This window comes from Brachyhypopomus gauderio, chromosome 3 (assembly GCF_052324685.1).
Source record: "Brachyhypopomus gauderio isolate BG-103 chromosome 3, BGAUD_0.2, whole genome shotgun sequence".
NCBI classification, from domain to species: domain Eukaryota; kingdom Metazoa; phylum Chordata; class Actinopteri; order Gymnotiformes; family Hypopomidae; genus Brachyhypopomus; species Brachyhypopomus gauderio.
Window position 1 is genome coordinate 41148706 of NC_135213.1, and position 15778 is coordinate 41164483.

The 15778-nt window shown below is 39.2% G+C and overlaps 2 protein-coding genes and 2 long non-coding RNA genes across 5 annotated transcripts in view; 2 read left to right on the forward strand and 2 right to left on the reverse strand.

Annotated features, from left to right (window-relative positions):
• LOC143509576 (interferon alpha/beta receptor 1b-like) overlaps positions 1 to 8848 on the forward strand; it is a 12953-nt gene extending 4105 nt beyond the window's left edge. Inside the window, exons 4-7 of the mRNA XM_076998438.1 lie at positions 5 to 165; positions 3430 to 3574; positions 6185 to 6342; positions 6887 to 8848. Coding sequence (XP_076854553.1) covers positions 5 to 165; positions 3430 to 3574; positions 6185 to 6342; positions 6887 to 7243 — 821 coding nt within the window. The 3' untranslated portion in view covers positions 7244 to 8848. The remainder of the gene's footprint in view (positions 1 to 4; positions 166 to 3429; positions 3575 to 6184; positions 6343 to 6886) is intronic.
• The window catches only part of LOC143509558 (uncharacterized), a 20557-nt gene extending 10976 nt beyond the window's left edge, over positions 1 to 9581 (reverse strand). Inside the window, exons 1-2 of the long non-coding RNA XR_013129705.1 lie at positions 9442 to 9581; positions 7258 to 7305 (exon numbers count right to left, since the gene is read on the reverse strand). This is a non-coding gene — a long non-coding RNA (uncharacterized LOC143509558). The remainder of the gene's footprint in view (positions 1 to 7257; positions 7306 to 9441) is intronic.
• On the forward strand, positions 9485 to 15432 carry LOC143509553 (interferon alpha/beta receptor 1a-like). 2 transcript variants are annotated; one of them, XM_076998413.1, is made up of 7 exons: positions 9485 to 9625; positions 11016 to 11142; positions 11666 to 11844; positions 12296 to 12435; positions 13895 to 14039; positions 14224 to 14351; positions 14644 to 15432. In XM_076998413.1, exons 1-7 carry the CDS (start codon positions 9532 to 9534, stop codon positions 14824 to 14826), a joined length of 996 nt encoding a protein of 331 aa, XP_076854528.1. In that variant the 5' UTR covers positions 9485 to 9531; the 3' UTR covers positions 14827 to 15432. The 2 variants fall into 2 exon arrangements, with proteins under 2 accessions (XP_076854528.1, XP_076854527.1); XM_076998412.1 differs by having other exon boundaries at positions 9486 to 9625; positions 10998 to 11142.
• Positions 11735 to 14751, reverse strand: LOC143509557 (uncharacterized). The gene is made up of 3 exons (XR_013129704.1): positions 14620 to 14751; positions 13853 to 13946; positions 11735 to 11959 (listed from the first exon to the last, which is right to left on the reverse strand). It is a non-coding gene; the product is annotated as an uncharacterized LOC143509557 (long non-coding RNA).
• Positions 15433 to 15778: the final 346 nt, after the last annotated feature.

Sequence of the window (15778 nt, forward strand, 5' to 3'; positions counted from 1 at the left end):
GCAGCTGGGCTGGGTCCTCCCTCCAGAGTGGACGTGACCTCCATCGATGGCCACCTGCATGTGTCCATCTCTGACCCTGTGAGCAGCACCAACAGCTCCATGAGAGAGCTTCACCCCAACCTGTCTTACCTTACTCAGTACTGGAAGCGCTCTTCACAGATGCAGGTTAGCATGGTGTACACATGCATGTGCACAAACATTCACACAAATGCTCATTCTGAATTGGACAGCAAAAACATTGATCAGTTTCACAAGCTATTGTGCACTTTCTCATGCCAAATATGTGCTTATCTTTACGTATAACCTGTAACACTCACATGTCTTGGTGTAAGTAACCCTAACCTAACCCTAACCCTTGGTTATTTTATGCAACCCATCCTCACCTAGTGTGTGTTCTTGTGTTTAAGAAAAGGAAAGTAATTTGCATTCATTTGACTGGATAAATAGATTTAACGCAGTGTCTGTGTTGGAAGCATCTCTATCATTCCTGTCAGATGGCATTTGCCCGCCTCTTCCCTGAACAGCTTTTATATATATATATATATATATATATATATATATATATATATATATATATATATATATATATATATATATATATATATATATTAGGGTGTTTCTTATTTGGGGTTAAAATTTATTATTATTTTTTTTCCAGTGGGCCACCCACTGAAATGGTTCATTTTGGTGAGAAAATAAATGTGTAAAAATTTCAAGGGGAAAAAAACATTTTTACTGGGTGCTACCAGTCATTGAAATTTAAGGCGTATTTTACTATGCGCTCTTAGTCATTAACATAGGAAAAAATCATAAAACCGATGGAGACTGGTGATAATGGCTCATTTACTTGGTACACATTTATTTACTTATTACATGCATTAAAAACATCCATTTTCTGTCATTGCATTTCTACTTATTTATTAAAAGACGTTGCGTTGGCATGGGCAATATCGAATAGTTCTTCTAACCCTTCATTCCATTGGTCTTCCTTTTGTTTCAAATAATCTGAACGCTTAATCTAATCTGAACCAACCACTTTTGTTGCATAACATCATATGCAACATAAGCATTTTTAGGGTACATTTGCGCAATACTGTAGGGTCGGTAGCGACCCCTAAAAATCATTCTTTAAAAAAAAAAAAAAAAAGGTATTACTTTTTTATGATAATGAACCAAATGGCAGGGTGGCCCATGCAAAAATCGAATCTTCAAAAATAAGAAACACCCTAATATATATATATATATATATATATATATATATATATATATATATATATATATATATATATATATATATATATATATATATATATATATATTAGGGGTGGGACGCGATTAAAAAAATTAATCGAATTAATCGGAAGCTTTGTAATTAATTAATCGAAATTAATCGCATTTTAATCGCATTTCAGTATTTAACATGAGAAATATTAATTTAAGTTTGAATGATGAATGAATCAATGAACATAATCAAACTTCAACATCTTGTTTATTTTTCCACCAGTCTACTACACAGACCAATATATGAGTGCTGAAAACAGTTCAGAACATTGGAAATTCTGACCAAAAATGTTGTTTAATTTTGGGAGTTTTGCTCAAGATATTGGAAGAATTGAAGTAAATCAGAAGATGTTTTTTAATACCATTTTAGATGGTATACTTTTCTTAAATTTCCCAGGCCTCTGCCACAGGCATCTCCATAGTGCCTAGAAGTGGTCTTCTGCATGCTCAAAGCAAATGACTGGATCTTCATCATCTATAATATGAGCTGTCACACCAAGATCATTCTTGTTGCTAACAGAGGTCCAGTGATCCCCAGTCAGAGCCACATTTGTGGCGCTCTTCACAATAACCTGTTTTACTTCCCTTTCACAATAACCTGTTTTTTTTCCCTCGTTCTTACGTACGAGGTTAAGAAGTACTTGGTGCTAAGAACGTTTTGGGAAACTCACCCCTGGACGGTAGTTCATAACTTGCATCAGTTGACGCAATGTGCAGCGCTTCTTGTAAGCCTTTATCTTCGACCACAGAGAGTGAACAACACAAATAATATGACGCGTCATGTATAAACGCGTGCGGAGTCGCGCGCTACGGTCACTCGCGAAAATTTAATCCAGTCTTAATGGTCCAATGAAGGTACTTTAAAAACCAGGACATTTCCTCACTTTAAAAAAAACCCGGGACGACCGGGACAGGATGTGAAATGCGGACGTTTAGGTCACCCTATCGTACTAGGAATACATTTAGCAGCTAAGTTATCATTACTGACCTGCGCGTTAAGCTGGGCGTACACTGCGATTTTTGGCCCATTTTCAGCCGATTTTTCACTCGTTTCGGCTCAATCGCGTGTCGTGCATCGTATAGTTTACACAGGTAAACGAGGAGCGATTCACACCTCACGACCAACTCCCGATCAGAAATCGCAGCGTCGCAAGAACATCAAACATGTTTGAAATTCAAATCGCTCCTCGTGAGAGTATCGCACTGTTGAAGCAGCTCCACGAGCCGACTCTCCCTGCGATTTAGTCGTACAGTTTGAGCTGGAGCTGAGTACACGATTTAAAATATCGTACAGTGTACGCCCAGCTTTAGCTGCAACATGTTTTGCGTTGAGGTGGTAACGAAGGGTGGAAGTGCTCCTGTGATAAGCGAACTCCTTCCTAAATAAAGTGTAAATAACACTATTTTTGTTTGAACTTCCATCTGGAAGTTTCTTATATTTAAATTTCCCATCCACCAGCGTAGCCTCTTCAGTCATCTGCATCATGCTCATCTTATCGTGTGTCCATATAATCTGTACGCCTGGAACTCGTGCACTGAGAAACATTCCACGATGCAAAAGTGTATCGTGCGTTAAAATGCGTTAATTTTTTTAGTGCGTTAATTTTCCTGTAATTAATTAATCGAAATTAACGCGTTAAAGTCCCACCACTAATATATATATATATATATATATATATATATATATATATATATATATATATATATATATATATATATATATATATACACACACACATGCATAAATACATACAAAGGACACAAACATTATACATTTGGTAACATTTTCAGTGACTAAAAAGTAATGTAGATTAATATGTAAGACCTGCCAGTGATCGATCTTCTCTAGTGTACATTTGCATACATTTTTACCAATTTTATATTGTACATATACATTTGTAGTTTTTCTATCTATCAGTCTATCTGTGCTTAGTCTATCACAGTTTGTGTTATTGTTCTCTGGATTAACTGGCAGCTGATCTTTCACTCTGTCAGATTTTGTCTTTTTTTCCCTTGTTTGTTTGTTCTGTATAATATTGAACTGAACTTCAATACTGTTTCATTAGAAGGTAATTGTTTATTTATTGCTCTCAAACACAAGTGCTAAATTGTTCCTGTGGTTTCTCACTCATTGTGTCCACACAAAAGCTGAAGAGTCTACAGCATGAGAGTAACCTGGTAACTCTTCCTGAGGTGGAGAACTGGACGTGGTATTGTGTACGAGTGCAGTCTCGTGAACCCTACTACAACAAAACTAGCGTCTTCACTCCAACACACTGCCTGCAGACAGACGGTACGCTGGTCTTCTTAAAGCTTAACAAATTTTTTAAAATCTTTAAATAATAAATTTGGAAGTTAGTTTAATGGGAACAAATGTAATAATGCCTTCACTTTTTCTTTTTGTTTACAAAATTCACAATTACATGCCATAATCCAAAAGACTGCAACAACATCAGTACAAAGACTTCAGTAAAGAAAAGAAGATACATGTAAACACATGTAAACATCCTTGTATACATGTACCAGTGGCGTGCACAGACATTTTGGGGGGGCAAGAGGACAGGGGGGAAAAGGGCGCTTTTTAGCACAGAACACTTCATTATTAAAAAAATACACGCATATGTTGAATTAAATTTGACTTTTATTTCTAACATTCTCTAATGGAGGTGGGGTGGGGTGGGGGGGGGGGGGGTGGCGAGTGTAAATTATTAGCTGTGAAGACAGTCTAATGCGTGTTTTCCACTACGCCGGTTTTAAAAGAATTAGCGGCTCGCTAGGCTTGTAAACAAACCGCGCACCACGAAAATGTAGCAGTGTGTTGCCCCGTTAGTGCAGGTGAGCCCGCGGACCGGCTGGGGAGCCGCATGAAACCAGGCAAAGAGTCGCTGGCCACTCCTGCACTAGTGCTATCTAGTGGCTTTTTTTGGTAGCAGCAATGTGCAACATAAATTATATAATAAAAAATACATGAACAGTCATGTACAAAATAATAGAACAAATAGAGCCTTAACAACCTAAACTATCCTACAAAATTTCTTTAAAAACTTTAAAAAGATGCGACCTTTATACTTTCACAAGTGACCATAGCGCGCCACTCTGCACACCTTGCGCGAACCTGCGTGAGCAGCGGAGGCATTTATACTTGGCGCGTCACATTCTTTGCAGTGTTCTCTGAAACGATATGTGGTAGTGTAAAGAAACAGCCCTCAAAAACAGGGGAAGGAACATTTACCTGATGAATTTTAATGTTGTAACTACTTAAATTCACAACAAATATCTGTCTGACTGAACAGTTCACATTACATTAACAAATACGAGCCTCTTGTAATTCCAGGACGAAACATGAGAACGTGAAGACGTTAAGATTGGGCGTTTTGAAAATAAACAACCATTAAATAATGTTATGAAAAGGCGAATTATTTCGAATCATTACAAGTACATGTATAAATATTTAACTTAATTAGGTTTAATGTGGTGGGAATTATTGAAATGGACCTTGAAAGTGACGTACAAGTGCTTTAATTCCACCTTATAAAGGTATATGAACCCTGCAAACATTACCCTCGCACACGGGCGGAGCCACCGCGATTGTCATTTTCGCCGCTCGCACCCTCGCGACTCGTCAAGTATAACCCAGGCTTTACTTTGCGTAGTGTGGGTGCTTGCGTAGCTTAGAGGCAGGGTTCATCGATCCTCTTTTTGACTTCGAGGCTCGAGATCGTGACATAATTTCGATCAATTTCGATTATCAATCAATCAAATTTTATTTATATAGCGCTTTTTACAACAGTTGTTGTCACAAAGCAGCTTTACAAGTGTCGAGTCCTAGCCCCCAGTGAGCAAGCCAATTTATTAATTAAATATCGAAATCGTGCCACCCCAATTATTTAGTCATAGAAACGTAAATCGACAATATCATCTGTAGTGTCTTTATGTGGATAAACGAGGGGAGTCGGAATTTGACACAACACTGGCTGCAAGCCAAAACTGTCACACGTGAAATGCTACAGGAACCGTTTGGAAACTGATCAGTTCAGTTAAATGTATTCAGTTCAGTAGATGTATGCGGCATTTAGCCCGGTGCAGCTTATACATTTTCCATTAAAAAAAAACTTTGTAGGTGCGGCTTATACTGAGGTGCGCTCTATAGTTGAGAAAATACGGTAGTCCTTAACCTTGCTATTGTTGTTTGCTATTGACATATCTGCTATTGACTGACTCCTCTGGGATCTTTGTGGTAGAAGAGACCACCATTGACAACCCAAATCTATTCAAATTCAGTTAAATTTTTTATTTAATTACATTTTATTAAAACCCTGCTGTGTGGATGTGTAGCTGCCTGTATTTAGTCCTTAGGCTTCCATCTTGCACACCAACTCGGGCTCTTTCCCTGCTATAGAAAGGACCGTACACAGACTCTATTACCATCACCATGGTCTAGTCCACATGGAACCATCTAACCATTGTTCATTTCTATATATATTTTTTTACATAATAATCAAGTTATTTCCAGAAGCCAGTAAGCAAAACTGATTGTGGAACTGCAGTGTTGATTGCAGTAGTATTGGCATAGGGCACGAGGAAAAATCTTATTTATAGCAACTAGCCACAGGTTTGTTGTGTAAAACCATAATCTATTATTATTACTGAAAACCATTGTGCACCTGTGCAAATCAATGAGGGAAGAAAGAGTAGCAAAAATGAGGGGCTTCACCTCTAGGACCCCATTATAGAGGTCCCCATGTCCCTATTCTAGTTTCTCTTCCTGCTTTGATTTTTGGTTTGTGATAATCCTGATGTATGTATAGTTATTTGTCATATCTTAAAATTACAGGGATCTATGTTTTACTTTTGTGTGTGTGTGTGTGTGTGTGTGTGTGTGTGTGTGTGTGTGTGGTTTCAGGTCATATTCCATTCTGGCAGATCTTTCTCTGGTTCTTATTGTCACTGGTGCTGAGTTTCGTGTTTGTTTTCATGCTCTGCTATGGTTTCTACACATTGGGTAAAGTTGTGAAGAACACTTTGCACCCAGTGGTGTCCCTGCCTACCCACATCCACCAGGTATAAGATTTTCTTCACTCACCACGTTAGCGAACGTTCTGTGTGTGTGTGTGTGTGTGTGTGTGTGTGTGTGTGAGTGAGTGTGCACGCGTGTGTCTCAGGAGGGCATACTTGTATCTTATTTACCTTGTTTACATAATTGTTCAGGTACTGGGAGGTTGAAAACAGAAATGTATAAACCAAAAAAGCTTTTTAATTTAATTTATTAAAATATGTGACCTTGGATGGTATAAATACTTCAAAATGAAATCACCTCAACTTTTCCCAGACCATTATCTGATTTTATCTGAGTTCAGCCTAAACTCCCCTTGCTTTGTGACTTTCATTGAAATTGACAAAAGTTGTATTTTCCATTAACCCCTAGATTTTTAAAATGCAATACAGCTATGATTATTTTGTGTTTAAATGAACACATGCATTAAATATTCATTTATTACTGATTATTTCCCATTTGTCTTCGGTCACCTAAATAATCGGCCTCTTCCTTTTATTGTTGTGTGTGTGTGCGCGCGTGTGCCTGTGTGTGTGTGTTATGTATGAACAGTACTTCCAAGATTCCCCTGGCTCTGACAGGCCCCACTTGCTGACAACAGAGGTGACAGAAGAACACATCTGTGACAGGTTTGATGTCATTCCCGAGTCTGTGGTCGCAGACTTCATCATGGAGAGCTACACTTCAACTGAGGATTCTAGCCAGGGCCCCAAACTGGATGACGGACTTCACAGTCGCCACAGCAGTGGAGACTCAGGCATCTACTCTACAGCAGAGTACTCTGGCTCAGGGAGGTCCGCTTCAAAGGACGGGCCATGGGAACTGAAGTCACACACGGTTGGCAGAGCAATTCTCCCTAGAGAGCTAGGAGACACAGACGTAGGACAAGAAGAGGAAGTGTGTGTCTAAGCACGAACGCTTACTGTTATGTTCAGCTGTTGCGTGTTTGTCGTACTCTTTTCAGGTGATTCCTGTTATGAGATAAAAAAAAAGAACCAGACTTGGTGTGAGTGAAAGGAGGTGGTGATTTTAGACAGTGGAGGTGACTTTCTTTATAATGGAATGCAGGGGAGAGGAATGTTGTTTTTCAGCAGTCTGCTGTTTTTCAGGGGCCTACTGAACCCAAGAATTACTGTTTCATTTTGTTCCAGGATGGAACTTGGCCAAGGCAAGTTTATTTAACCAGCATTGTTCTTTACAAAGACTTAAAGCGATTATCTAAATAATAAACCTTATTGCGTCCCACCCAAGAACCATCACCTCAGGAAGGTGTTTCCAAAAGTTATTCCAAGTAGGAGACAGGAAAGTTTCACTTATTATCCTGTTTTGCCTTGTATGGACTCTCATACATTTTTAAAATATTTAATGTGTTTAATGCCTGTTTGTATGCCCCACTCATGATCATTCTCTGAATTTAGTTTTTGTGTAGGTTTCGTGTTTGGTTCCTCTTTTCCCACATGCTACATCTGTTTTGTGCTTTCAGGTGTACAGGCCTGTATGTACGGGGCCCGGGAGGGGACATGGGGGGGGGGATTTAACGAGGGAATGTTTTACCATTCGAGTGCACGTTTTCTGTAATTCATGCTCTCGATTTATTAATTCGTTCACACGATTAACAATTCGTCCTCACGTTTTATTTTAATCGTGCGCACGTTTAAAACACGATTAACAAATTGTTAATTGTGTGAACAAATTAATAAATCGTGACCACGATAAAAATGTGCACATGATTAAAATGAAACGTGTCAACGAATTAATAATTTGTGAGCACGAATTACAGAAAATGCGCTAGAATGGTAAAACGTTCTCTCGTTTAAATATTTTTTTACGCATGTCCCCTCCGGGGCTCAGTATGTATGAGACCTGTGTGAGCGTTGGCCTCAGAAAACTGTCCTTACTGCTAAAGGTGTCTTATTACATTTGTGTGGTGAAAGCTAGTTAATCATACTAGATAAATGCTTGGTATCATTTAAAATAGAAAAGTGCAATTGTGCAGTCCTGTTTCCATCTTCTTCCCCAGACATGCTTAAGGTGATTTCTAGAATTTGTTTTAAATATTTTAAAACATTATTGGCTTTTAAGCTGCATTTAAACATATGATTCTTATAGAATCTTAAGCAAAATATTCTTTCCTGTCTTCACTTTACAAGACGGTTCTTCTTCAAAATGTAAGACATAACTTCTGTAAGTTTGTTATGCACTATAGGCTATTCAGATAAAATTTCTAATGTAAATACCTTACATGTGCACTTTTTACATTTTTGGTTGTTTGTTTTTTATAAAAGCTGAAGCAAAATGTTTACTTTTGCATACTTTGTATGTATTGACTGATTATTGACTCATAACTATCAAAAGGATTTGAAGAACTGATCAGAAACCTCTGCAAGAATCTCTCATTCTGCATTTGGGCCATTTTGTTTGTGGGTTTTTATCTGCCTGTAGTGATAAACTTTTGAAGGTCGATGTAGACCAAAATCTGTTGACCTGGAATGTAAATTTAAAGTAAACAATAGCAGAAAATCCCGAGTCTGATTTATTTATTTTGCCTCTACCTTAATTATTGCCTATAATTGTTTTTAGATGCTCATTTCTCATTCATTACTAATTAGCTCTAATGGATATGTTTTCTGGATACAAGGTTTTCTCCTCATCCAAAAAGGTGTTCTGAATTTGTCCATTTCATCCATGCTCTCACAACAGTTAATTGTGATTTGACTCATAGAAGGGTTTGGTTTACCCAGGTGTGCCCAAGTTTGGTCGTGTGCATCTACAGATCATCTGTAATGGACACACGTTGCTCTAATATTAAGATGCTACGGAAGGACTTAAACTGAAACAGGCATATTAGAAATGGGTTAAATCTAAACTCTACAGGGCTGTAGATCAGCAGGTCCAGACTGCTTTAATTGGTTGAAAGTTGGCTAAGAATTTAAATCTCTAGGTTACACTTTAGCCAGTATACCAACATAAACATGGCAGCAAACCTCAGGAAACAAATACGGTTCGACATGTGCACGCATCCCGCCCACCCGTGTCCGACAATGAACCCGTTTTGCTCTTTGTACGGCAGCTCACTAGGCTCCATCTTGTCTCGTTTCGACACAAACCTCGTTAGATGTCTGATGGCCCCGTGTGAGAATGGGTTCCCGGAGTCTGCAGTTTATACGGTCCTGTCACCCTGCTGAAGATGCGACGTGATGGGCGGCGAGGATCCCGAAGATACGGGAGCCCCGGGCAGAGGAATGGGTCACCACCTTCACCCCACACTCTCTCTGCTACTCATAGTTTCTGGTAAGACGAGGGAATTTGAAAGAGAAAGTAAAATACCTCGTTTCCCTCCCTGATTGTTCGGTTATTTGTGCTACACAGTAAGGATGGACAGATAACGAGGTGCTGTTGAACTGTGTAGTGAACTAGTTATCGGTTCCTGTTGAGGTAGTTTATCGGATTCTGGGGCAGATTTGTGCTCTCACATTTCACACTACATTTCCTGTGTAGTGGGTTTCCGCAAACAACATGTCCAGACTAGACAATCTAAGACTTTGCACAAGATGTAAAGCATAAAATGACTCATGGGGGTATGTTTGTGTCCTTAAGTTATATTATAATGCCACTCTGATCACAACATGCTGCTACTTTTTCTTGGCGCATTCATGTTACGTTATACGACAGTTTCAATATTGTGTTCAATAAAGTGTTGAGATTTGACAAGGGTTTTTAAGTCAGATGTGTTATGCAATTTAATAAGGGGGAAAATACCTTGCAATAAACTCTTACACTAAACATTGGGGAAATTAGTGTAGTATCAGTGCTTTGTTTACACTATTCATCTAAATGGTTCATTTTTCTACTTTCCTCTACAGCCATTTGCTCTCCTAATAGTTGCTCAATGACGTCATGGCATAATTTGCATAATGGTATATTTGCATGTAATTAACGCTGTAGAAGAGGAATAATGTGGGACAGATGAAACAAAAGTGAAAAAACACAAACTACAAATGAACTTTGTGAAGAGGAATAAAGTGAAAAAACAAAAACCACGTTAACCTACAAATTAACAAACTACAAATTAACTTTGTTGATTTTTTTTTGTTTTTGTCATTTCAGAATCAGAATCAGAAATACTTTATTAATAGGCCATTTTTTACTTCTTTACAGATGTCTTTACTGCTTTGTCTAGATCCACATTTCATAAATCAATTTGACTGTATTGTTAAATGTTACAATATCAAATTTAATCAAAAGACGGTTGTGTGGGGTAAAGTGCGACACTAGCAGGGTTTTATTTGATAAGCTTTCTTACGTTTGGCTTACATAAAGATTCAGTAGTGCTGCGAGACAATTTCACCTTTTCATAGCACATTTATTGGGGATTATCTGTTACATGAATGACTAATAAATTACATTAGTTTTTTGGGTCGATGTATTTTGCTAGTGTGTTTAGTGTTTCATAGCACAAGTATGACTTGTTGGACTGTTTCTATGGATTCTGTGTGGTTTTGAGGACCTTTTAAGTCAAAAGTGAGTTTTCTCTGCTGTTGTAAGAGTTTGAGAATACTTTGTATATTCGTTTGTAGTTTTAGGTTCTGAGAAACATACATAGCCAAGCAAAAAAAACTAACACTTCAATATTATTACTGCTGCAGTAATGATACAGTATTAGTCCATATGTGTTCCCCAGTCACCGCATCTCTACCCAGTCCCACGGATGTAACAATGGTTGCAGTGGACATGAACTATACTCTACAGTGGGGCTACACTTCCACAGAACTGAAAAACATCATAACTTTTACTGCAGAGTACGCCTTGTGAGTATTTACAGCCTAACTATATGCTTTAGATGTATGCATGGTAATTAGGTTTAATGCATTTGTAAAATTGCATTTATCATTTAATGCATTTGTCATTGCATTATTTGCATAATGTTCTATTTGCATGTAATTGACGCTGTAGAAGAGAAATAAAGTGGGAGAGATGAAACAAAAGTGAAAAAACTAAAAATCCAAACTACAAATGAACTTTGTTGATTTTTTTGTTTTTGTCATTTAAGTAGGCCATTGTTTACTTCTTTATAAATGTTTCTACTGCTTTGACTAGACCCACATTTCATAAATCAATTTGTCCCATATTGTTAAATGTTAGAATATAAAACTTAATCAAAAGATTATTATGTGGGGTGGAATTGCTAGTTATACGAGAGGTACCAGGTAAAAAAGAAAAAAGTATTTTGGTGTGTATCTGTTATCTTAACCATAGATTTATCCAAACATGCTTGTTGCCATCCAGGTAATGAACCAGTCACTCAGTCCCTCTACCCTCTCTCTCTCTCAGCTCAGAGGACAAGAACAATGACGGATCGTACGTAAAGGTGTGTGAGGGCTCAGGGACGCGGAGTTGCGACTTCACGCACAAGCTGGATTTCTCGTGCGCTTACATCATACGGGTGAGGGCGGAGTCAGGAAGTGAGCACTCCGATTGGATATATGTCCAGTTCACTCCTGATGAGGATGGTAAGTTTACTAACCCTACGGACAGTCTGCATATCTCTCCCTTTCAAGCTATTTGTGTGCTTTCGTCTGTTCACATCTGCAAATCCCGTGAGATGAATTACAGAATCACTAGTATCTGAAAGGAAAATCAAGGAAAACATGTTTAAAAAAAAAACAATTACACCATTGCTTTGTGTTTTAAAAAGGGTACACATGTCTAGAGAACAGTGTGAAAGCAGTAAAATTAATATGTCTACAAATGCAAATATGTCTCAATAGTTGTCCATGGTTACCAGAAATCAGAGTGGTTACCAGTCCTGCACATGAGATCCTCATAGACGGCATCAGATTCTTAAGGGCTCAATAAGGCAGTGACATGTTACTGAGACATACGAGAGCAGGGGACAGGGTGGGGACAGGGGACACACTGCCCTAAGTGTGTCTTACGCAGCTGCTGTTACGACTCATGCAGGACTGCTTGGGCCACCCAGCCAAGTGAACATAGAAGCAGATGTGGCCATGTTGATCCTCACTGTATCCACGTCGGTGAAGAGCACCGTGGTGAAGCTGCAGTACCGAGTTCGGTACTGGGAGCGGCAGAGCCCAGAACAGGTACCGCACTCGTACACGGGCGGGTGCCGCACTCGTACACGGACGGGTGCCGCACTCGTACACGGGCGGGTGCCGCACTCGTACACGGACGGGTGCCGCACACGTACATGGCTTCACACTTAATTTCTGTTCATTTCTATTCAGCAAGTTCAAACACCAATTGATCTGCTTTCATTGCACAATATACATGGAATATTCTGAAAGTATACAAGAGGACCAGCACAGTGCAAGGACTTCAGTATAATGAGGCATATATACTTTACAATCCACACAATACAGAAGACATGTCCTGATGGAGGCTGTGCAGTAGACCACGTGCAATGTTCAGTGTACATAAGTGTAGTGATTATAGCCGTAAATAACTTCAACATGGGCACCATGAGAAACAATACAGCGGCACTAGCAACCTCCATGATTAACAAAGGGTTAAAAATTTATACTGACTTGACAGTTATGAAAAGGTAAAAATATTATCAAGTAGTAAGATTACATGTTTTTTTTAGTTTATGGACAATAACATTTGAACAAGGCCTCACCAACATACACTATATTGCCAAACGTATTCGCTCACCCATCCAAATTATCGGAATCTGGTGTTCCAATCACTTCCATGGCCACACGTGTATAAAATTAAGCACTCAGGCATACAGACTGTATTTACAAACACTTGTGAAAGAATGGGTGGCTCAGTGAATCCCAGCGTGGAACTGTGATAGGATGCCACCTGTGCAACAAATCTAGTCATAAAATTTCCTCCTCTTAAATATTCAACAGTCAACTGTCAGCTGTATTATAAGAAAATGGAAGTGTTTGGGAATGACAGCAACTCAGCCATGAAGTGGTAGGACACGTAAACTGACGGAGTGGGGTCAGCAGATGCTGCAGCGTATAGTGTGAAGAGGTCACCAACTTCAAGAGTGAGTCACTACAGACATCCAAACTTCATGTGGCCTTCAGATTAGCTCAAGAACAGTGTGCAGAGAGCTTCATGGAATAGATTGCAATGGTCGAGCAGCTGCATCCAAGCCATACATCACCAAGTGCAATGCAGCGTCAGATGCAGTGGTGTAAAGCACGCCGCCACTGGACTCTAGAGCAGTGGAGGTGTGTTCTCTGGAGTGATGAATCACACTTCTCCATCTTGCAATTTGATGGATGAGTCTGGGTTTGGTGGTTGCCAGGAGAATGGTACTTGTCTGACTGCATTGTGCCAGTGTAGTGGAGGGGATTATGGTGTGGGGTTGTTTTTCAGGAGCTGAAAAGCTTAAGCTCATATGTGAGTCAAGGAAGGTGAGCAAATACTTTTGGCAATATAGTGTATAAATCTCCAGGGTGTCCTGGGTCAGTGATGGTTGTTGTTACAGTCGGGATCAGTCAATCATTTATGTCTCAACGTGTCTCGTCTCATGTCACTGACCTCTCATTGATTTCTCATTTAATCCCATTCTTGCATCTGTAGAAACAGGTGAAGGATTATGATAATCCATATGTTTCACTGGTCTCGCTGAAACCTTGGACAGAGTTTTGTGTGCAAGTTAGCGTCTTTGACCAGAACTTTGGCATGAGCAGTAATTACACATCTCCTCAATGTGTGTACACAAAAGGTATGAGGGCCCACCCCTCCCACTTCCTGATTGAAAACATTTTTAAACATTTTCTTTTTTTTTAGGTACTGCATTTGTCATCTATACAGTTTGCCTAACATTGCAGAACATCTAACATTGCATGTTACCAGTGTTGCATTTTACCAAGTTCATATAAAATTACATTTTATTTCCCTTTGTTTAGGTTCCATGTCACTATGGCAGATGGTTTCTGTTGTGCTGTGCAGTATTGTCCCTGTAGGAGCATTACCATTCATCTACTGTATCTTCAGAAGGCGTTGTGCACCACATAAAACACCTGACTGCATACTAGTAAGGGCTTATTGTGTCTGTACTTGTATTTTAGAAATACATACATATATACCTACATATTATGTACTTATTTTTAATCCTCAGGAAAATTGAGGTATCCAATAGCTTATAAAGACAGTTAAATAATAGAGATGTAAAACTAGTGCAATACAATGAGTTATAAAAGAATAAACTATACAAACTACATTAAAATGTACCTAAATCTTATCTAATTTAAATCGTACCCCTTCACTTAGGAGAACAGTGAAATATTAGGCGCTCTTCTAACCTTAACACGGTTCTCTGTCCTCAGGATCTCCCTTCTGATCTTCCATCTCTACTAGAGGTGCAAGAAGACTCGTGTGAAGTAGAGCTTGTGATCACACCCAGCTTGTGTCTGCATTCCTCACAGTGCCCCCTGCTGGAGCAGCATGGTACCAGCAGGATCCAGGCTATGTCAACACACTGCTGGAGTGATAGTTTTGAGCGTGGCTAAGGCTTCAGACCTGCGCAACAGAGCTGATGAAGATCTTGTGTTCTTCATAAGGATGTGCTGAAAGACTGCAGGAAGGGAAGTGATGCTGCTGGCACTGCGGAATCGTGTGAGAAGTGAAAAATGGAAGTTTGGATTCTAGGGCAGTGCAGCCTGTCACAAATAATTAAAACCAGGCATGTTCACAGCAGCGTTCATAAACGAAATCAGCAGTGGTCAAATAAGAAGTGTCTGTAAATTTCACGTATTCTCGTCCAGGAGCAGAAAGTTTAGTTACTTGAGATCCACTGGACAGACCATGGAAACCAAGTGTAGCACAAATCATGATTCTTGAGACATGCTGAGACAAGTCAGTGTTTTTATGACTGATGTACCTCACTTTGGAAATACTTTCTTTGTTCTTTTCCTGACTATATATTTATTAATTTGTATGCATATTGTTATGCGCCTTAGAGTTCTTATGCCTTTTTATGAATGTTTTAATGTGTTATTACTCTGCTGGGCCTGAATTTGTAGCAATATCCTCATTGCTGTCAATGATTCAGTCGTCATTGTTTTATGACTTGTTAACTGCTTTAAAAATAACTATTAAAATATAGTGATACTTGATTTCTTTACCCTGTGTATCATGTCATTTTGGTCTTTCTGCAATAGATGTGTGCCATATTTTGTCAAATGTGATTTTTCACCGCAATCGAAATTTGTCCTCCGTTTTTTACCCGTCTGTGCAGCTCAGGATGGAGTGACACACTCTGCATTCCACATGGTCCACATGGCCTTTACTGCACATGGTCCACATGGTCTTTACTGCACATGGTCCACATGGTCTTTACTGCACATGGTCCACATGGTCTTTACTGCACATGGTCCACATGGTCTTTACTGCACATGGTTCCCACCAGTTTGGTGTGGGGAAATTATGATGGTCCCTCTCCAGCAGCCACCTCTTAGTGCT